General features: G+C 39.4%; 3 protein-coding genes across 4 annotated transcripts; 2 read left to right on the plus strand and 1 right to left on the minus strand.

Moving 5' to 3' along the window:
• Positions 1-68: 68 nt before the first annotated feature.
• LOC108885836 (butyrophilin-like protein 9) lies at positions 69-8827 on the minus strand. Of its 2 annotated transcripts, none has more exons than XM_018680321.2 (9): positions 8687-8827; positions 8265-8343; positions 8034-8105; positions 7346-7621; positions 7018-7089; positions 2512-2853; positions 1954-2235; positions 1732-1854; positions 69-1177 (listed from the first exon to the last, which is right to left on the minus strand). In XM_018680321.2, exons 2-9 carry the CDS (start codon positions 8332-8334, stop codon positions 654-656), a joined length of 1761 nt encoding a protein of 586 aa, XP_018535837.1. In that variant the 5' UTR covers positions 8335-8343; positions 8687-8827; the 3' UTR covers positions 69-653. The 2 variants fall into 2 exon arrangements, with proteins under 2 accessions (XP_018535837.1, XP_050922994.1); XM_051067037.1 differs by lacking the exons at positions 69-1177; positions 1732-1854; positions 1954-2235; positions 2512-2853 and adding exons at positions 4467-5384; positions 5618-5731; positions 6002-6073; positions 6330-6605 and having other exon boundaries at positions 8687-8826.
• Positions 8828-9583: 756 nt separating this feature from the next.
• LOC108885841 (low affinity immunoglobulin gamma Fc region receptor II-c) lies at positions 9584-16739 on the plus strand. Its single transcript, XM_051067040.1, has 10 exons — positions 9584-9693; positions 9790-9834; positions 10036-10287; positions 14318-14587; positions 14817-14966; positions 15086-15130; positions 15229-15303; positions 15578-15652; positions 16265-16333; positions 16567-16739. The coding sequence occupies exons 1-9, from the start codon at positions 9663-9665 to the stop codon at positions 16327-16329; spliced, it is 1008 nt and encodes a 335-aa protein (XP_050922997.1). The 5' UTR covers positions 9584-9662; the 3' UTR covers positions 16330-16333; positions 16567-16739.
• A 2096-nt stretch (positions 16740-18835) lies between these two features.
• LOC127139286 (Fc receptor-like protein 4) lies at positions 18836-20232 on the plus strand. Its single transcript, XM_051067047.1, has 5 exons — positions 18836-18866; positions 19061-19111; positions 19203-19460; positions 19617-19862; positions 20177-20232. Exons 1-5 carry the CDS (start codon positions 18836-18838, stop codon positions 20230-20232), a joined length of 642 nt encoding a protein of 213 aa, XP_050923004.1.
• Positions 20233-23262: the final 3030 nt, after the last annotated feature.

Raw genomic sequence — 23262 nt, forward strand, 5'->3', positions numbered from 1 at the left:
CAGATGGACGATAAATAATCTGCTCTGTGATGTTTTCACTACTTCTGAATAAAGAAACAGTGAAAGACTTTCAGCATTGATTTGTTAGTTTATTTAAGTCTGTTTCTGGACATTGATCAGGAATCTTTGTTAAACCAAACACATAAAATAAAGAACAGAACTCATGTTATTATTATCAGATAATCATACCAAAGAAAAAAAGACAAAATATTAAAATGCATTTACAGTAGGAAATGGCTACGAAGGTAAAGTGTAAAGAATATGAACCCAGACAAAAATATTCATAAAACAAATGTCTTCACATCCATCCATCCATTATCTATACTGCTTATTCATAAGGGCAGCAGGGGGCTGGAGTCTATCCCAGCTGATGTTAACAGCTGCTTGTTCATGCAATTGTCCAGTCAACCAATCATGTGGCAGCAGATACAGGTGTTTCTGAAGGTGAATGTCTCATAGTCTCGGCAAATATCACTATTTCCATTACTTTGTAAGAGTTTGTAGGAAGTAATGTTAGTACTTGTGCATCTATTTTGCACTCCTCTGATGACAATTCATAAAACAATGTAGGAAAATGCTGTGAAACAGCTGTTCACTTGTCTGATTACTGATAAATAAATCTTTATCAGCGTCAGGAAAAAAACTTCTGTGGCTCAGGTTTCATATTTCTCCTTTGACCTCAGTTTCCTCTGAATCTCATTTCTGTGTTTCTCTGTCTCCTCCAGTTGGTCGATGATTTTCTCTTTCAGTTCCTCTACTCCCTTCTTCCTCTGTGTCATCTTTTTAAACACAACATCTGTTTTACACATTAATGTCTGTGAACACATTAACAATTGTTCCTGTGCTTGTTTTCTCTCCTGCAGCTGTCTCTTGGCATCTAATATGATTTCTTTCAGTCGCAAGAATCCCTTTGCTCTGTCACTTTCTGTTTCCTTCTCCACTGACTGAGCCCTCTTCTCAATGTCATCCATCCCTCTCTGCATTTCATCCTTCTGACGTTTGAGTTCATCGATAAGTTTTTGCAGTTCCTCCTTCTGTTCTGTCACTGTTTTAGTCATCTGGTCCAAGTCTCTCTCCTCCTCCTCTCTCCTCTGTAGCTCTTGGTCAAGTTTTGCCTTTTTCTCGCTCTTTGCCAGAAGTTTCTCTCTCTCTCTCTCCTCCTGATTCATCTCTGCATCTGGGTGAAGATAAAAACAGAGAATCAACTTTAGACTTGTTTGTTTAGAGGTGTGAAAGTGAATGACACAAGAGAAAAGTAAAGTACTTGAAAACATTAAAATAAGAGGTTAAAATGTGTTACAGCACACACGGTGTTTCATTACAACCTCAGATATAAGCTGTTTGTAACAGGAGTTTATTCAAACCTATCAGATTTAAATAAATTTAGTTTCCACTATAAACTTCTATTCATCCCTTCTGGCTCACAGGAGAAACACAAAATATTAGAGATCAAAAAACAGAGTCTAAGCAATGTAAGAAAAATATAAAGTGTAAAATAGAATTAACAATAGAAAAAAAATACAACTAACGAGGTTGCAAAAGCATTCAGCAGCAATAATGCAGTAGACGGTGCAAAGATATGCAGTGGTGGTGTATTGGTATGTTGTCTGACGTGGTTGCTTTGAAATATTGCCAGTAATCAGTGGCTTACAGTGACGTCAGTCGACATACACAGAGCTGTAGTGACATCTTGTGTTCAGTTGTGAGCATCACAAAGAACTGGACCAGTACCTTTCATTTGGTTTTGTGTCCATTTCCACACAACAAAGGCTGCTACACAAGAAAAGATGAGGATAACAACCAAGACCATGGTGAAACGAACAGTAGAAACAGATGTAGCCGGGAAGCATTCAGCTGGAATGATAAAACACACAACAGATGATAGTTATATAAAACAACATGTCTGCTGATTTGAATTTTAAAAAATGAAGAGAAAAAGAAAACAAAAAGCACCTGAAATCTGAATCTCTGTCTCTGTGGTCTGGTTGATGTTGTTCTGTCGGACTCTACAGGTGAAGCTGTTGCTGTGTCTCTTCTCCACAGTCACTCTGCTGCTGACAGTATAGAGGTCATCAGGACCTCTGACTGTCTCTGTAGGTCCAGCAGAGAGGAGGTTTCCCTCACCGTCCAGCCACAGCACCTCAGGCTCTGGATACCAGCCTTTAGACTCACACTCTAACACCACTGTGCTGCTGTTTAGGTTAATCCCTGATATGACAGGTACAGAGACAGAACCTGGTGATGGAGAAGAGAAGAGAAAATAATTAAACACAAAACCTGTTAAACTTAAATAACTCTTTCCTCAACAAACAACCTTTGGCTGAGTACAGACGGTGGCACTTTAACCAAATGTAACTGCTGTTTGCTTCCTGTTTTCCTGCAGGAAGTCAATGTTTGCCACCAGTTTACAGGCACAGGTCTTTTTCTTTTGTCTCTGTAGCAGAAATGTCCATTTGCAGGATGTTGGTTGGTGTATCAACAATCACACACAAAAAACCCATGTTCACTCACCAACAATGAGCTCAACAGTAGTTTCTTTGGCCTGTGAGGCAAAGTAGCATCTGTATTTCCCATTATCAGAGTGTTTGACTGCAGACAGTCTCAGAGACAGGTCTCCGTGCTTCAGGTTCTCAGCAGACACTGACGTCCGTCCCTGGTAAGACGGGTTCTGGTTCACCAGAAGGTCTTGTCCTAGATGCCACACGTGGACAAATCTGGGCTCCAGGTCAGGTCTTCCCCACTCCACACTCCCAGAAACAACATCAGCTGCAGGCTCCAGGTGGCATGGCAAAATGACATCATCACCAACTAAAGCTACTATTGGTTCAGATGGTCCAACCACCTGAGACTGACCTGGAGAGACAAAGAACTCATTTTAGGTCCTGCGTTCACAAAGAACTTGTGTATTAGTGAATATTAGTTGATGGTCATTGAGTGATGTGTTATTTCTATGCCACCCTTTAACATCCTAAGCTGAGGTTAGTGTGTACGTTACCTCCACATGCCTCTGCCAGCAGAAGGAGAATCACTGTGTGGTGAAAAACTGAAGCTCTGAGAGAACTGAGCCGAGATTTAAAAGAGAGTCCATCACTCAGGGAAATCATCCTGAAGCTCTGAGGGGAAATCAAAAAAGGAAACATGATAAATGCTAAATAAAAAACTTTACAGACGGCATTTTGCCTGCATCCAATGAACCAATCAGATTTCCAGATTTCAATTCATCATTCCAGACAAAGCGCTGCTGGGCAAAATGGCGGCCAAATCCTGGACATGTCTGACCATTTTAATTGCCCACAAGCTATTTTCAACCTTTGTGAGTTTTCTACTTTAGTAGTGAGCAGGACCTTATCACATGGAAAAGTGACATTAGAGTAGAAACTTGATTATGACAGAAACGAAGGACAAAGACGAGGAAGCAATGGTTGTAGAGTCCAAACTCCCTCTGCCTCAAAAAAGCCTGATTAAAACTTAATGAACTATAATACTGCATATATAATATATATATATTAATAACTGTAAATAGATAAAGATACTCAGTGGGTGTTTGCTGTTAGTTCAGTGCTATGCCCTTGTTACTGTATGTTTGTGAGAGAATTAGTTTCACTTGCTACTGATGCAGCGAAACCTTATGAGCAACATTCACATTGTGTCTTTGAGAGTAAAATGTTTTTCAGGCATACATACTTTAAATACATGAATAAATAAACATATATAAAGCGCACACAGTAAAGCAGTTAGCAAACATCAACTACAATGAGCTGACAGGAAATACTGGGCAACACTACAGTGCTGCTTGTACACAATCCACATTTATAAACAGGGTAAATAACCAGCTTGTTTTTGCTCAACACTATTCAGTGATACACTATTTCAAATGAAAACTTAATTAAAACTGAAATAAAATATATTTACTGAACAAAGGTACGTACCTGTTTAATCTCAGTCAGTTCAGCCTGATGCTGTGAAGCTGTGGACAAAGTCCTTCATTAAAAAAAACACAAAACAACTGGACTTTGACCTGGTTTATAATGTGTGCTCCCTTTGTCCAAACACTGTCTCGCCTCTACACAGCATTAGAATAATCATTCACAGTGTTACTGTATACTACATATGGACATGTCTGTTTGTTTTAAGGCTGTAATAATAATCAGAAGATTTTATATTGTATGAGCTTCTTAACAGTTGTTCCTCTGACTGACCACACGTCCTGCACAGGTGGAATAAAACAACCACCATAACTGAGATAATGAATAACTAGATCAGACTCTGTTCTTATCATAAAGTCCTTACATATGATATCTCAAGTTTAATGAATAGATCTGACATATCCACTGCAGTTTCACATGTGATCGACTGTAGCACTGTCATTTTATATAAGACTGTTTGTTCTCATATCATTTAGACAGGAAAAGCTTCAGTTTCATTTGTTGATTTAATTCTGATGGAAAATATTCAGGACACATGTCTTAATGAAGGATCAAGGTTTATTCAGATTTTATTCGGAGTGCATTCATTGAAGTCTCACACACATACATAGGGAGTCAATGTAAATTCTGTATTTAAGACAACAAGACAACTCTCAGCAACACAATATTACATTACATTATCAAACAAAGACAATTTAATCCAAATCTTCCTTTGTAAATGTTAAATATTCATTGTTAAAGGACTTGATTTAACTTTCATTTTTGCTTCTTGTGTCTGAAATCAATCAAACGTCCAACAGCTCAGCACCTGAGATCAACTTTAATATCCCATCATAAAAAAACAAGTGGCCAGTGAGATTATTCTTACAGCTCTAAATTCTTTTTACTCTCTAAGCAGATCATGGCCACGAGGGTCACGTGTTACTAATAAACTGTCATGTAAATCTGATTTTCTTCCTGACTACTCTTTGTGGAGATGAACTGTATCCCTTTGACTTTCTACCTCCTCCAGCTGCATGTTAATTACCTCCATGCTGTTCTGAACTTTCTGCCTCCTCCCTGTCATTGTTGCCATGATACCCTCAGCTGTCTGCATCAGTTTCTCCACGTTCAGGTCCAGCTTTTCCAGTTTCTCCTTCCCCTTCTCCAGTATCCCCTGAACATTCAACAGGTTTTGCTTTTCTTGTAAGTGTCCTTCTCTACTGTCTGTGTCACTTTCAGCTATTTCAGTCTCCACTGACTGAACCTTCTCCCTGTTCTCCTTCATGTCTCTCTCTACCTCCTCCAGCTGCAGTCTCAGTTCCTGTCTCTGGTTCTTCAGACCTCCCGTCAGTTCTTCCATTGGAGCAATAGCCTTCGTCCACACATCCTGCTCCTCTTTCATTTTCTCAGATTGTTTCTGCAGCTGAGTCTCTTTTTGAACCAAATCCTTCCTCCTTGCTGAGCAAATGTCCAACACTGAGGAAAACACAGGTCAAAGGTCATAACAGAAGAAATATTACACATTTAAATAATACCAAATCAAAGATGTTTTAAAAAGATTATTTAAACTGATGAGCCTCTCTTCTAAAATTACACAACTATTCAGCATAAAAATGCTAATTAATATACACTATACTTTGTAGTAAATAAATTCTTAAATATAACACCCATATTTTCTTGGCATTAAAAAAAAAAGTTTTTTAACTCACAGATGGATGATTTTTTGCAGACAAAAAGAACACATCCAAGACACACGACACAAAGGAAGGCAGTGACCCCGTTGAAAATTAAAGAGTAATAGCAAGATGTGGAACAGTCAGAAACTGGAACAATAAGACACAGAACAATGTTCATCTTACAGTTCATTTCTAATTTCCAAAAACATGTCTTCTTTTTAATTAAAACAAATCCAACCAGTACACTCATTAGAAATCTAAAACACAAAGCAGTGTTTCATAAATCAACACATTAACTTACTAACTGATTTTACAGATCTGTAACACTAGCAGACTGTACAAAAAGTTAATAGATATAGTTAACATTATAGTATCAGTACATCAAAGTGAAGGATTAAGATAAAGCAGAGTATGTACCATTCTGTAGATATGTGCTCCGTGTCTCATGTTCCTTCTCTGTATTAATACTCAAATTTATGCTTATTGTTCCTGGGGGAGAAAAGCAGCAGACACATTCACGACAAAACATTTTAAATAAAAACCTAACATTGGTGATTTATTCTGGCCTGGCTCTGGAAGCACGTTAATGGAAACATGTTCAAAATAATGTTTTAATATTAACTCCATTAACCCACTGAACCACCAGCAGTTAACTTTAGTATAGTGTTTTTTTCTTTTAATATCATCAACATACAACAGATATAGTTATATAAAACAACATGTCTGCTGATTTGAAAAAAATCACCTGAAATCTGAATCTTTGTCTCACTGGTCTGGTTGATGATCTTCTGTTCAACTCTACAGATGAAGTTGTTTCCCCTCCTGACAGTCACTCTGCTGCTGACAGTATAGAGGTCATCAGGACCTCTGACTGTCTCTGTAGGTCCAGCAGAGAGGAGGTTTCCCTCACCGTCCAGCCACAACACCTCAGGCTCTGGATACCAGCCTTTAGATTTACACTCTAACACCACTGTGCTGCTGTTTAGGTTAATCCCTGATATGACAGGTGCAGAGACAGAACCTGATGATGGAGAAGAGAAGAGAAAATAATTAAACACAAAACCTGTTAAACTTAAATAACTCTTTTCTCAACAAACAACCTTTGGCTGAGTACAGACGGTGGCACTTTAACCAAATGTAACTGCTGTTTGCTTCCTACTATTGGTTCAGATGGTCCAACCACCTGAGACTGACCTGGACACAGAACAATATTCATCTCTCAGTTCATTTCAGTCCAAAACATGTCTTCTTTTTAATTAAAATAAATCCAACCAGTACAATCGTTAGAAATTTAAAACACAAAGCAGTGTTTCATAAATCAACACATTAACTTACTAACTGATTTTACAGATCTGTGAAAAGTTAATAGATATAGTTAACATTATAGTATCAGTACATCAAAGTGAAGGATTAAGATAAAGCAGAGTACGTACCATTCTGTGGATATGTGCTCCGTGTCTCATGTTCCTTCTCTGTATTAATACTCAAATTTATGCTTATTGTTCCTGGGGGAGAAAAGCAGCAGACACATTCACGACAAAACATTTTAAATAAAAACCTAACATTGGTGATTTATTCTGGCCTGGCTCTGGAAGCACGTTAATGGAAACATGTTCAAAATAATGTTTTAATATTAACTCCATTAACCCACTGAACCACCAGCAGTTAACTTTAGTATAGTGTTTTTTTCTTTTAATATCATCAACATACAACAGATATAGTTATATAAAACAACATGTCTGCTGATTTGAAAAAAATCACCTGAAATCTGAATCTTTGTCTCACTGGTCTGGTTGATGATCTTCTGTTCAACTCTACAGATGAAGCTGTTTCCCCTCCTGACAGTCACTCTGCTGCTGACAGTATAGAGGTCATCAGGACCTCTGACTGTCTCTGTAGGTCCAGCAGAGAGGAGGTTTCCCTCACCGTCCAGCCACAACACCTCAGGCTCTGGATACCAGCCTTTAGACTCACACTCTAACACCACTGTGCTGCTGTTTAGGTTAATCCCTGATATGACAGGTGCAGAGACAGAACCTGATGATGGAGAAGAGAAGAGAAAATAATTAAACACAAAACCTGTTAAACTTAAATAACTCTTTTCTCAACAAACAACCTTTGGCTGAGTACAGACGGTGGCACTTTAACCAAATGTAACTGCTGTTTGCTTCCTACTATTGGTTCAGATGGTCCAACCACCTGAGACTGACCTGGACACAGAACAATATTCATCTCTCAGTTCATTTCAGTCCAAAACATGTCTTCTTTTTAATTAAAATAAATCCAACCAGTACAATCGTTAGAAATTTAAAACACAAAGCAGTGTTTCATAAATCAACACATTAACTTACTAACTGATTTTACAGATCTGTGAAAAGTTAATAGATATAGTTAACATTATAGTATCAGTACATCAAAGTGAAGGATTAAGATAAAGCAGAGTACGTACCATTCTGTGGATATGTGCTCCGTGTCTCATGTTCCTGCTCTGTATTAATACTCAAATTTATGCTTATTGTTCCTGGGGGAGAAAAGCAGCAGACACATTCACAACGAAACATTTTAAATAAAAAACGTACTATGATTCAGCCTCTGACATTAACCTAACATTGGTGATTTATTCTGGCCTGGCTCTGAAAGAATCACTGAACTTTAGAGTACTGATGTGTTTGAATGTTACCTGCACACAGGATTATGAACAGTAAACACAGGAAAACAAGCCACAAGAAATAAGTCTGTCTGCTCCTCATCCTGGAGATCTGAAAACAGAATTAACTGTTTGAGTGAAGAAAACGCTTCTTAAATGCAAAAGTAACATTGATTTTACTGACAAGTAGATTCAGCATTATCAACGAAATCTATTTCAAGTATAAACAGTAAATTTACTGGATCACTGGGTTATTATTAGCAATGTGTTAACATGTAATCCGCATTTTAATCTGTGTGTATATTGATGTCTTTTTTCTTCCATTTTACAGGCGCAGAAGTGTAGCTACTAGTTAGCTGTGTTCTAGACCAACAGATCGATACATTAAAAATATACTACACAGATATTTGAAAAACTAACACCAAAACAAGAAACTTTTTAACTTGCTCACATACCTTTGCAGATGCATCAACGTGTCAGTTCACCTCAGGGGAAAGTCAGCAGTCTGGTCAAAGTCCTTTTCTGTGTTTGTCTATTTCCTGCAGCCTGGATGACTGTTTTTATTGTACAGGGGTAATGATGTGTGTTAATGTAGCCTATAATAAAATTTTAAAGCAGACTTTGATGCATGTGTGGACTACACACTGTGCATAAATGAGTGTCTCTGTTTTTATGCTTTGACCTTAATATTTCAAGGAAACACATTCTAAAGACTGACTGACTGAAACACTGTTGGTTTGTCTTGCCCATTAATGTTGGGAGGGACAAACTGCCTCAGGTGCAGTGGTGTTGTCCACGAGCAAGATTAAAATGGAGCATGAGATGTTGAGTCAGCAGTAATGTGAGTGTTGTACCAGACTGTTGTGGTGAAGAGGGAGTTGGACCTAAGAGTAAAGCTTTCAGTTTACCAGTGGTCATGGTAATGACTGAGAGAATGAGAGCCAGTACTCTGCAAGTTGAGGTGGTTCAGTCACCTGTATCAGGACGCCTCCTGCAGGTTTTCTAGGCACATCGAACTGGTGGGAGGCCCCAGGTTAGTCCAGAACACCCTGGGGACATTATATATCTCATCTGGCCTGGAGAGGCTTTGTGGTATCCCAGAAGGGACTGGAAAACCTTGATGAGGAGATGCAAATTAAGCAGCTAGTTCTGTCAAGGTCACTCAAATGCAACATATATTAAAGAGCCAGTCTAGCACTTTGGGAAACAACAGATTTTTAAAAGGAAAGTTTCCCTTCAGAAACAGTGGCTCTGACAGTTGAGTCACTGAATAAAATATGTCCACCCCCCAGAACAACTGAAGCTTTAAATACAGTGAAACTGTTATGAACTGCTGTGGCCTCTGCTCTGCACAGGAAGAGGAAGTACTACACCTCCATCTACATCACATTTACTTCAGTCTGATGCTCAGTCAGTCAGCAGCAAGACGACATGGAGGTCACAGCTCTCTGCTTCAGACTGAGTGAGTACTGAGTCTGAATCTAACATCAGCTCAGAGTGATTGTTCATATAAGAACATGTGTATGTGATCACCATCTGTCCTCTTGTGTCTCTGCAGTGGTGAATGTGTTGTTGCTGCTCACTGCTCAGGCTCAGAAGTCTGGTGAGTTCACGTTTCTTAAACAACATTTCACTGTGAATATGAGACTGTGTTTAACAGCTTCACTTCTACACTCAGAGTGATGAGAGGTTACAAGTTACCAAAGGGCAGCTTCATGTTAGAGCATGGAACAAGTTTTCTCAGAGTTAATGTTAAGTTTGGGACGAGATCTCTGACTTTTCCTTCTTTCTCTCTCTGACACAGACGGAGTTTTTCTTCGTATTGAACCAAACAGTCAGCAGTTCTTTGACTATGAACCCATCTCATTAAAATGTGAAGGGATCCACAGCCCAGCAGAATGGAAAGTGATGAGAAGGATTACCTCAGATATTACTGAGTGTGAGTCGTCTACAGGATCGTTGGATATTCCAGCTGCCTTTGTCTCCCACAGTGGAGAGTACTGGTGTGAAAATGCAGAGGGAGAGAGAAGCAACACTGTCAACATCTCTGTCACTGGTACGTTCAGCAACTGTCAACTCAGGCAATTTAATGTTCTTCAGAAATGAACTGGAACTTTCTTGTACATTCAAGATTTTTCATGAGGTCTAATTTCTTCCCTTTGTTCAAACTTTTGGACAAGAACATTTGATGATCTAGTTTCTGTCATATGTGAAAACAGGATTATGTATAAAATGTTATTTATCTTTTGTTGTTGTTGTCTTTAAGGTGATGGTGTGATCCTGGAGAGTCCTGCTGTGCCTGTGACAGAGGGAGATGCTGTTACTCTGCGCTGTAGAAGGAAGGGAAGTTCCTCTGACCTCCCGGCTGATTTCTATAAAAATGGCCTCATCAGTGGGACTGGATATACAGGCCAGATTACCGTCCCCAGTGTTGCCAAGTCTGATGAGGGGCTGTATAAGTGCAGCATCTCTGGATCTAACGGAGAATCACCAGAGAGTTGGCTGGCTGTCACAGGTGAGGTGACTTTAAATATATTATTTCCTTATCAAGTATTTCTTCAGTGAGGGAAAAACTTCAAGTTGGACGCCACAATACAAAAGAGTAGAACAGAGGGAACAACATACAGTACATGAACAGACAGGTCTGCTATTCTCACAGATTAAGTTTCATGCAGAAATACTGGGTCATGTTGATCCTAACAGAAACATCACAGGGACACAGGGAGAAAAAAATGTGGTGCCATGATTATCCAACACTGATTTCTTGGAAAACCAGCAATTAATTCGTTTTTGGTTTTTGATATGGGAAAGACCCAAGTGTTAAAAAGTAAAGAGGGTGCTTTTACAGAACTCCAGCAAGTAGCTCAGGACCGTCATGAATGTTTATAACAAATGTCATGGCGGTCATTTGTTTCTAAGATACTGTGTGTTGTTCTAGACCCGAGCAAACAAACCAATGGACAAAAACTTGGTCTCTACTAAAGCAACATAATCTATAATATTTTCACCTTTTATCAGCAGGAACCATCCAGGGAGAAACACCACCAACTGAAAGAGCAGGTGAGCAGCACTGAGTTGACATGTCAGTTGGTATCTTTCTCACTGAAAAAGTCAAACACTAAATGTTTTTCCATATAATAATCATTTCGAGGCACTATGTGTCTCCATGGCTTTGATACCGAAATACAGTCATTTACTGAAATCTGAATTCCTATAGCACCGTCATCAGGTCTTTTCATTTCCATTTTATTTGGAGCCAGTCTCAGGTGGTACTGGGCCAGAGCTGAGGTACAGTGGGGACAGGTTGTCGGCCACAGGACTGACACGTAGAGACATTTTTACATTCATATTCACACCTCTGAGCGGCAATCCTTTCATCATGGATAACATTATTTACTTTATATTGATGGACAGAGATGCATTTTTCCTAAACCTGATCATTTCTTAGAAAGTGACATGATCACATCCTGTTACTCAGTTTTAAAAACGACATATAACAGTCATATATTATAAGCTTGTGTCATGATGTTACAGCACAGACTCTGTGTTTTTGTCTTTGCAGCTCCTCACACAGAGACTCGACCCTCAGAGACTCTGTCCACCTCCTCAGAGCAGCCCTGTCATGTTTACCTGATCCTGAGGACTGTTTTCACCATTTTAATGGTGGCTCTGCTTCTGCTGCTGGTGGGACTCCTTCACTGTAGGAAACTCTGAAACCTAGTAGACTGAGTAGTCTGGGATCTTGTTTGGTCTCCAAGACAAAGAAACAGAGAAAAGCCTGCTTTAAATGTGCCATGACATCCCTGCAAATGAATGAACATGATGGCAGTCAGCAGGCAACCACAATCAGTCTGTGATGGTGTTTTTTACTTCCTTAGTTTGATCTCTATCCTGCCTGATTCTGGACAAAGCTGAGAGGAGCTCACTGTTGCTTTTGTCTTGATGTGCTGTATACATCTACTCCAACTGTTTTCCTGTCCTTAGTTGATAAGGAACAGTCATTTTTGAACACCATGCAAACTTTCATCTGGAAAACTGTGAATTTAAGTCCAGGACCAGTCTAAGGTGATTGTAATTTTCTGCTGGAAAGATGAAAACAACTAAAAAAGCCAGACGTTTCAAGGGCAAAGGATATGTGAGTTGATGTGATGGATTTGTTAATGTATTATTCTTTTTGTACAATTATTATTTCAGAACAGTTCTCATGCCGTACATTTGTTAGCCCCATTAACCACATAAAGATATGATCGTGTTGACTGTAAAGACGTTCAGAAGTCAAATAAAGGTACCTGACATGCTGTCAGATCACGTCCACACCTTCTTAAACCACTTTGATGGTTTGTGTACACTGCTGCATGATGACCACAGCATCTCTATATTTCTCTGAGCGTCTGAGTTTATTAAAGCTAAAGGTTTCTCATACTGTGCTGCTATTTGTTGCTACAAACTGTGAGACCTGAAACGTTTTCTGTGGCCAAACTCTGACATGTTAAAAGAACATGTAGTGTTATAAAGGGTTCAAGAACCAAAGAGGTTATTTTATCTCTAGTTCATACACAAAAACTGAACTTCAGCTTTTCAGCATTTGGGCCAAAGTTCCTGCTCTGGGATAAAAGAGAGCCTCAGTGTAGACAGAGCTGAGATTGTTCTGATGAAACACCTCAGTATAACTCATAACTTTGCAGTGCAGAGGAAAGAAATGTTAGAGATGTGTAATAAGTGGCTGGTTTCAGCAGAGGGCAGAACAGGACTGCATTTATATGACCATATATGACAGAGAGAAAGAGACAAAAGTATGTGGACACCACTGTCTTTTTCCTGAATGGAAGTGAATCCCTGCAGCCAGGTTCCTGGTGGAAAACCTGAAATCAGAGAGGTGGCAGTAATGTTTATGTGTCCATATACTTTTGGTCATGTAATTCAAATACATGATTAGATTATATAAAGATGAATATCTAACCTTCACTTCATTTTCAGATCCAGGTTTCCTAGTTTCCCTTCAGAAACAGTGGCTCTGACAGTTGAGTCACTGAATAAAATATGTCCACCCCCCAGAACAACTGAAGCTTTAAATACAGTGAAACTGTTATGAACTGCTGTGGCCTCTGCTCTGCACAGGAAGAGGAAGTACTACACCTCCACCTACATCACATTTACTTCAGTCTGATGCTCAGTCAGTCAGCAGCAAGACGACATGGAGGTCACAGCTCTCTGCTTCAGACTGAGTGAGTACTGAGTCTGAATCGAACATCAGCTCAGAGTGATTGTTCATATAAGAACATGTGTATGTGATCACCATCTGTCCTCTTGTGTCTCTGCAGTGGTGAATGTGTTGTTGCTGCTCACTGCTCAGGCTCAGAAGTCTGGTGAGTTCACGTTTCTTAACTAACAAATCACTTTAAATTTGTGTGTTTAACAGCTCAGAGTGGTGAGAGGTTACAGGTTACCAGTGGGAATATAGGAAGAGATCTCTGACTTTTCTTTCTTTCTCTCTCTGACACAGACAGACTTTTTCTTCGTATTGAACCAAATAAGTTGCAGTTCTTTGAATATGACTCCATCTCATTAAAATGTGAAGGGATCCACAGCCCAGCAGAATGGAAAGTGATGAGAAGGATTACCTCAGATATTACTGAGTGTGAGTTGTCTACAGGATCGTTGGATATTCCAGCTGCCTTTGTCTCTGACAGTGGAGAGTACTGGTGTGAAAATGCAGAGGGAGAGAGAAGCAACACTGTCAATATCTCTGTCACTGGTATGTTCAGCAACTGTCAACTCAGGCAATTTAATGTTCTTCAGAAATGGCAAAATGATGCTGAATGTTCCAGAAAAAATCAAGAAAACATTTGGGTTAAGAGTCTGTTGACAAACGTCTTCATTTTAGTTGGTTTGATACACATGTATGTTACACACATTATGTTCCAGTGCAAATCAGATTACAATGTTAATATATATTCATATATTATGAATATGGCCAGTGGTTCTGTTTTGGGTGAGATTCATACTTACTTTTATGTTATTACTACATGATCAATACCTATTCTCTCTCAGTGTTTGTGTTAAGATGTTCTGTTCTCGTTGTTCAGCTGGTTCTGTGATCCTGGAGAGTCTTGCTGTTCCTGTGAAGAAGGGAGACTCTGTGATTCTGCGCTGTAGAAAAAAGGGAGCTTCCTCCAACCTCCCAGCTGATTTTTATAAAGATGGCAGCCTCATTAAGACAGAATATACAGGCATCATGGCCATTTCCAATATTTCCACTGCTGATGAAGGGTTTTACAAATGTAGGATCTCTGGAGCTGGAGAATCACCACAGAGCTGGCTGGCTGTGAGTGGTGAGCCGTCAGTGTTATCAAAATGTAAATATGTTATTTATTAATTAAATTATTAAGTAACTCCTCAGAAAGTAAGGAACATTCACCTTGTACTGTATTTATTTCAGTTTTCTTGCTTATGTATGGAGCCCTTTGAGGCTGCAGTTTTCATTGGATAGTTGACAAGTTATTTCTGACTTCAGACTTCAAGAAATTTAGACAGTCTGAAATGTTATATATGAACTCACAGACTGTCAAACTGCCTCTCCACCAGCAAATACTTCTGTGACTCCAGGGACACAGACTCCCTCTGGTTCTCCCAACTCAGTTCAGTTCTTCATTCCTTTATTGGTTGTCTTCACCGCTGTGTGTGTTGCCATGCTGCTGTTGGTGGTGGGACTACTTCACTGTCGCAAACAAAGAGGTATACTAAGTAAATTTAAGATATACTTTTTTTCATATGGAATGGCCCTGCAAAAATGAAAAAAAAAAAACATTTGGATTATTATTATGTACATCTCTCTTTCCATTTTTCCCACATAGTTGCATGCTTTTCCTCTGAAGTGCCAACACCAGGATCAGACCCAGGTGAGCATCAAGAGCATAAAGATGACTATTTTGTAGAAGTGTATATCTCTGTCTGCTGCTATAAATAAGTTTATTGCTGTTATTTTTATTCCCTTCAGTCTATGAGCATGTATCTGCAGCTGATCCACCCATGGCTACATACGCTAATGTCACAAAACACAAGAAAAAAAGAGGTACGTGTTTGGCATTATCTAATTTTAAAAAAAAATCATTTTTAAACACAATTTTATCATCATTAGATTTTTGGAATTTCATGTTGAACATGAGGCCCCAGCAGGAGATTAAAAGTGTCTTTGTCAACTTGAAATATAACCATTAATGTGTGCAGTTGTGGTTGTGACATAATGTCTTCTGTTTATGCACAAACCAAACCATTTCCAGCAAGCTGCTTACTGAGTTTTTTCTAGTTGAAATAAGGGATTACAGTATATTTTTCTACTGTTTCAGGTTGTCAAGAGGACAGTGCAGCTGATCCAAACAATGTAACATATGCTGTTGTTACAACAAAGAGGAAAGAGAGAGGTATATTACTAACATATTATCATCAACAGTCAATAGTTTTACTGACAGTGGAGATCAAGCTACATCACATCTGTGCTGCAACAACTTATACATTTGGTGTTTTTTAAATTTATATAAAGGACATTTTTTTAATTTCAGTAATATGTACAGCATCAGGGTCTGTTTTCAGAGTGGTTTCTCAGAGTGGAACAAACCACTGTGTTCTATCTGCTCTGTTCACACATCTGAAGGCACTGTTTACAAGAACAGAGCTGCTGCAGCTTTTAAATAGATGCACTGTGGTCAACTAATAATATGATTGTAGTACAGCCGACATAGTCTGTGTAACTTTGGTGGGCACGTACGACCTCTCTCTAACTGAGTGGCAGTCAGCAGCTTAAACTGCTGGAATCAGACCCAGAGAGTTTAGACTGATGCTGTACTATAGATCAGAACAGACTCAGAGCCCAACAGAATTAGTTACCACTCAAGACAGAGGGCACTGCTGCTCAGCAAAGTTACACTGTGTTGCTTTAACAGCCAGAAAGTTGTGTGTCATCTGCAAAACATTTTATAAAATACAGCTAAAAACAGCTAGCTTGTAATTGCTAATGTTTTCCCTTTATGTCTCAGTTTCTAGAGAGGCAGATGTATGTGATTCAGCCAAAGCAACATATGCTCTTGTACAAAGGACATAGAGAGGTACTTCACATTTACTTTGTTGTTTTTTCTGTAATTTTGACTTCAGTCCAGAAGTTCAGTTGCACTGAAATATTAAGTCTGTTCATCTGGATCATAATTGATACCAAATACATAGTAGTTGATACAAGATGATACAAGTCTTTACAAAAAACTTTAAATTGTGTGTACTTTTGTTTATTATTCATATTTCTATTAATGTTATCATGACAGCTCTAATTCTATGTGTGTTCCAGGTCACTTACAGCAAAAACACCTGACTGATGGATGGAGCTGTTACATCGTTGTGCAAGGATATGCATCCATACTGTGGGCTGCTACAGTAATTTGTAGCTTTTTCAATTAACATGTTTGAATATTTTTTGAGATACATATTAAAGTTAAGATTAAAATATTCAGTGAGACTGAACTATGTTTATATCTGTTAGTCTGTGTTTAGTTTGTGTAATGATGCTTGTTGTGTAGCTGATCTGTTTGGTTTGTTCTTGCCCAAGAGTTGCATCTTTTTTCACTTTTTTTTCTCTCTAAATTTGCTTTCATATACATTTATGACTTCAGAGTTTTCTAAAGAGGCGTGCTGGAAAAATGAATGTAATGAATCAATGAAGTAATTCAACAAAGTAAATAAAAGCTACCAGCCTGGTGTCACCAAACACACCAGTTTCTTTAAGTTTTCATATGTCATTTCATACTTACCCCTCAGAAAACCAGCATAAAATGACACTTAAAAGGCTTAAAATTTGTAGTGCAGTGGTGTGCTATTTATCACCATAACTTCACCACAAGATCATGGTGAAGTTACGGTGGCTTGAACTGAACGTGACTTTCACCAGATTCACAGTGAGTTTCATCAGGTAGATATTTTGGTGCTTGTTCTGTGACTGTGGTGTAATAACTTGTAAGCTGCATGAGTGTTATTATAAATTCATTTTATTTTGATCCAGCCATTCATCAAATAACATGCAAGTTTGTACATGTACTCCTTTAGAACCACAATAGAAGAGACAATTGAGTCTGCAATTTATTTCTTAACAGCCAACATTACAAGGTTTCATAACTAAACAAAAGGTTCACACTGGAAACAATTTATAATGAAACCTTTTTAAAATAGACTGACATGGTTCTCTGTCTTTGACGTCATCATTTACCTTCAGCCGAGAGCTTCAACCGTCTCTCAGCAGTTTTTATTTTTAAAATGCAGTGTGGTTTATTAGAGTGGAACAGTTAAACCACCTGCTCCGTCTGTTCACACATGTGAAGGCGCTGCTGCAGATTTTATATAGACCCTCTGTGGTCAACTCTCAGCATCAGTATTTCACATCAGTTTGATCTGAGGACACGTGAGGTGATCTATAAGTTCAGATCTATAACTGAACTTTAATCAGACAATAAAATGATGATCATGTGATAGAGTTAGTGAGCTGTTTATTACCCATTACAACAGGGATTATAAGAGAATATAATGGAGTCAGTGCAGTTAAAGTGGAGCAGTATTAAAACACTGTAATACATCTAAATAATGTAAAATGTATCAACATGAAAATATACACATATATACATGTGTTTCAGAAAGAGAAGAACATGAAAACACACAGGTACAATGTGAGACCTCCAGTGATACATAAATAATCCACAGTGTGATTATTGATTGATAACTATACCTCAGTGCTGCCCTCCACTGGATAAATGTTGTTAGTAGAAACTAATGTTGGGAATGTTAATGTTTCTTACTTAGGATTCTGCACCATAAAATAAAATAACTTCAAAAAGACTCTCCTCAGAAGAATAAACAGTCAAAGTCCAATCATAAATTGATATGAACTCTCAGGCCTGGCTTCTATAATCAGATCATCTGTGTTTGCTTTATGTTTCCTTCCTGTCTAACACAGTGTGAATGAACAGGTGTAGCCAGATTGGACAGTAAGTCTGCACCTACTGTCTTTTAAAACAGAGGTTTCTGTATATGTTATAAGTCTGTCTGTATGTTGGAAGAGAGAAAACATCTTTGTCAAACAGGTTAAAGGATGTTTGAGGATGGAGTGACAGGTGTGTGACCCCCTGTACTGCAGGGGGCAGTGTGCCACTTATTTTCTCATTTGATCATAAGAACCTGCATGGGTGAGTGTCTATCTGTTTTTTTTTTTCTACATGCATGCGTTAAAAATATCCTAATATATCCTAAAATATCCTGTCATCAAAGCCAAGTTAGCAGGTGACCTGTTTGACTAAAATGATTGACCTCATTAACTATGAGGAGAACTTCAAACTGTTACACTGCTGTTTGTTAGCTTCTCTTATCTTTTTTACAAAAATTGTGTTGTGGATTTCCAACCACTCAGATTATAAACTGATCCTGAGTGAAGGTTCTCTGGTTCTCTAGCGCCACCTTTTGAAATGTTGTCGCCTCAGTCATCAGAGAGAACCTGCACAGGAAGAGGAAGGTCTCACCTCCTTTACATTTACCTTGTATCAGCCTGATGCTCAGTCAGTCAGCAGCAAGACGACATGGAGGTCACAGCTCTGTGCATCAGACTGAGTGAGTACTGAGTCTGTACATCTCTTTATATTTTAAAAATCACAAATATCACATAAAATATAAAGATATGTGTAAGATTGAGGAACGTCTTCGATTCAAGTGTAAAACTGACATTTTACAAACATACTGGTCTTATACTGTATCATATGATTTCATAACATTTCTGATGTATTTGTCTCTCTGTGTCTCTGCAGTGATGAATGTGATGGTTGTGCATGTTCACCTCAGTTATTCTCACAGAGCAGGTGAGTAGTTGTCCATGACCACTCCATAATCAATTTAACCCAAACCACCATTTTGTCTAAAAATAAAAAGTCATTCTCTCTTATGCTGCAGTTTTTCCTCAGGTTGTTCCAAACAGACTCCAGTTCTTTGAATACGAGTCCATCGTGATCAGCTGTGAGGGACTGGAGGGGCTGTCTGGGTGGAGAGTGATGAGGAAGCTCATGGGAGTCAGTACAATCTGTGCATCCAGCTGGGAGACGTACACCGGAGCCTGCACCATCAAAAACGCCTTCGCAGCAGAGAGTGGAGAATACTGGTGTGAAGCTGCAGGGAGGAGGACAGGCGACGCTGTCAACATCACTGTCACTGGTGTGTGTGAAAACCATCACATTTCCACAGGTTGAAGAGTCACATTCAAGAATAAAGCAGGAAAATAGAAAAATAAAGACACAGATACAGAACAAAAACACTTCTTAGAGTCATCTTTGCTTGTGTTTGTCCTGTGTTGTTGTTGTTGTTGTTCAGCTGGTTCTGTGATCCTGGAGAGTCCTGTTCTTCCTGTGATGGAGGGAGATGATGTGACTCTGAGCTGCAGAAAAAAGGCAACGTCTTCCAACCTCACAGCTGATTCCTATAAAGACGGACTCTTCCTGGGCAGCAGCTCCACAGGAGAGATGATCATCCCCAGTGTCTCCAGGTCTGATGAAGGACTGTACAGGTGTAACATCTCTGGATCTGGAGAATCACCTCAGAGCAGACTGACTGTCAGAGGTGAGACACAGCTGCATTTTCAAACAACACAAATATGACTTAGACTTTAAATCTGTCTTCAAAACGTTGTCAACAGTGTTTTTATTTCTGGTGTTTTTTATGGATATGTTGAGTTTGTTGCATCAGGCTTGTTAAATATCTGAGTTATCTAATCATATCTGCTTTGTCGTACTTCCTGTTTTTTCAGTTTCCTCATCTGCATGCACGATAGATAACATGTTTGAATTAGATATATTTTTTGTCTCTAAAACCTGTGTTCAGGTAGTTCAGCTGGTCCTGTGATCCTGGGGAGTCCTGATCCTCCTGTGGTTAAGGGAGACACTCTGACTCTGCAGTGCAGAAAGAAAACCTCCTCCAGCCTCACAGCTGATCATAAAGACGACCTCAGCGAAGGGAGCGACTCTGTAGGAGACCTGATCATCCACAGTGTGTCCAGGTCTGATGAAGGACTGTACAGGTGCAGAATCTCTGGATCTGGAGAATCAGCAGAGAGCAGACTGACTGTCAGAGGTGAGACACACTGATGAGATGGAAACTCTGTATACTGTGTATATATTGTGTCATATTTTTATACCTGAACATGACGACGTATGTGACCTTTCCAGTCTCGCAGAGAGACCCTGATCCTTCCTGTGACTGCTCTCCTCATGGCTTCATGCTGCTGCGGATCTTCAGCACCATTTTACTGATGGCTCTGGGGCTGGTGGTGGGACTCCTTCACCGTCAGAAACCCAAAGGTACACAAACGACAGATAACACAATCTCCAACAGCAGCTGCATGTATGAGGATTTATTTAGATGTTTCCTCTCTAACAGGTGTGTCGACCTCTGTTTCCTTCCACCCCGCCCCCTCTCCTCAAACACCTGAGGAGCGTCAGCCTCCCGTCAGTGTGTCGGTGTGTTGTCACAGTCACTTTCAGGCGTTTTGTCACAAGAACTAACCCAACAACATGTACACAACACACTGACGGCTATTTTCATCCTGTGTGTCCTCCAGGTCACCGAGGGCTCAGACACCTGACTGAAGATGGAAGCCTCAGCTAACGTCTGTCCGACATGAAGACTCACTGTTACAGTCTATAATAGATCATCCCTCTTTTGACATTTTGAGTTTAATGTTCACCTTGTATACCACATGGTTCACATCAGCAGCAGTGTTTATATGAGGGCTATAACAGTGACAGCATCAGTGTATCAGTGAGTGGTTTATTATAGCCTAACATTAAACCACTGTGTTCTACCTGCTCTGCTCTGACGTGTGAAGCTGCAGCAGGTTTTAAATAGACTCACTGCGGTCAGCCTCAGTCCTGTCATGACACTGTTACAGCGGTGTTACCTGAAACAGCTGCCACACTCTGTCACAGCGCTCAAACATCGCTTAACTTTTATATTTCTGTATTTTACACTCTCTGCTCCTGAAGAAACAATGTAACCAATAAACTTTAACAAGATGAAAAAGTGACGCTATTTGGATGTTGTGATGCTGGGTATAAGATGGTAAAACTAACATGAGTTTACATTGTTCATCATCTCACCACCATGGAGGACTGAAAAGACAAAGCGACTGTCAGCGGGCAGCAGTGCTTTTAAGTGTTGCCTTGTGATCATATTGTCTCACCTTTGTTTGCATGCATATCAGCAACTGAACAAATTCATATTACAATTAATGTTATTTGGCACCACCCATTGATGTTTTCTAAGTCGGAGCAGCTCTGTCTCACACGGCTGTAGAAGAAGGGGAGGTTCTAACTCACACTGAGTCTTAAGTCTTGTGGTTTCTTAAGTGTATTTCAGTGTGATGTTACCAGTCAGCAGCGAGACAACATGGAGGTCAAAGCTCTCTGCGTCACAGTGTGTGAGTACTGAGTCGACCTCTGTCTAAATCTCACTCTAATATTAAACCACATTTCTGAACATCTCATTAAATTTAAATGTAGCAGTAATAGAGACATGTTCACATTTTGCTGTTGACAGAATATTGTGATGTTTTGAAGAGTCAATGCAGATGTTTGCTTCATAAAATAATTTGTTTCTGTTGTTACATATTTTATTCACAGTTTGAAAAATTCATTGCCCATCTGTCTTTCGTCTCTTGTCTCTCCAGTGATTAATGTGTCGTTAGTGCTCATCGAACACATTCACTGCAGTTACTCTCAGAGAGCTGGTGAGTAGATGTTACATTATTTGCTGCTTAGAGACAAAACTTTTTCTAATCTTTGTTCATTTATTTCACTTCTCTCAGTTACCAAACGCTTGGCAGGTCAATCAAAACTAGAATTTATTCACCTTGGTTTGGGCCTAAATGGTCCAGATGTTATCTACAGTCTGCTCTATCTTCATTTGTGCTTGTGATTATTTTGTTGGACATTTTAGATTTTTAAAAATCTTTTTTTTTCTATTTTTCTGAGTCAGTTGTAGGTTTCCCTCTGGTTGTTCCAAACACACAGCAGCTCTTTGAATATGAGCCCATTACTGTCAGCTGTGAGGGACTGGAGGGACTGACTGGGTGGAGAGTGATGAAGAAGATCATGGGAGTCAGTACAATATGTGCATCTACCTGGGAGGACTCAACGAGACCCTGCAGCATTAAAACTGCCTTTTCAGCAGACAGTGGAGAATACTGGTGTGAAGCTGGAGGCAGGCGAACCAACGTGGTCAACATCACTGTTACTGGTGAGGTCAGCAACAAAAACAAGCAACAACAAAGATCCAACCAGCAGCCCCTCCAAACTAACTGAGCACAATCTGTCTTTTTTAAAATGATTAATCAGGTGGGACAGTGATCCTGGAGAGTCCTGCCGTCCCTGTAACAGAGGGACAAAATCTGACTCTGCGCTGTAGGAGGAAGATGACGTCCTTCAACCTCACAGCTGACTTCTATAAAGACAGCATCCATATGAAGACGGGTTATGAAGGACAGCTGATCATCCCCAGTGTTTCCAAGTCTGATGAAGGACTGTACAAGTGCAGCATCTCTGGAGCAGGAGAATCACCAGAGAGCAGACTGACTGTCAGAGGTGAGACGACTGCTGGTTTAATGTTTGGTAGAGGCATCACACAGTGTCTGAGATATGTAAAACTTAAAGTATTACTAATATTATTCCACTGATTGTGGCAATAACTGAGAGAAAGATTGTGTAGAATATGTTCAACTTTTACATATGACAGTATTAGGATGACAACAGTAAAACACAGTTTCTTGTAGTTTCATCACCTGATGAACCTGACAAACATCGATCTGCTCGTGGGTTCCTGCTGCTGTGGATCATTGGCACAGTTTTATTGATGACTCTGATGTTTTTGCTGTTGGGGTTGCTTCACTACCAGAGACTCAAAGGTACAGAGAATAAAAATATCATCACTTTAAAGGCATTGTTAACTCGTTGAATTGAAGCAGAGG

The sequence above is a fragment of the Lates calcarifer genome, unplaced genomic scaffold, assembly GCF_001640805.2.
Source record: "Lates calcarifer isolate ASB-BC8 unplaced genomic scaffold, TLL_Latcal_v3 _unitig_1039_quiver_834, whole genome shotgun sequence".
NCBI lineage: Eukaryota > Metazoa > Chordata > Actinopteri > Centropomidae > Lates > Lates calcarifer.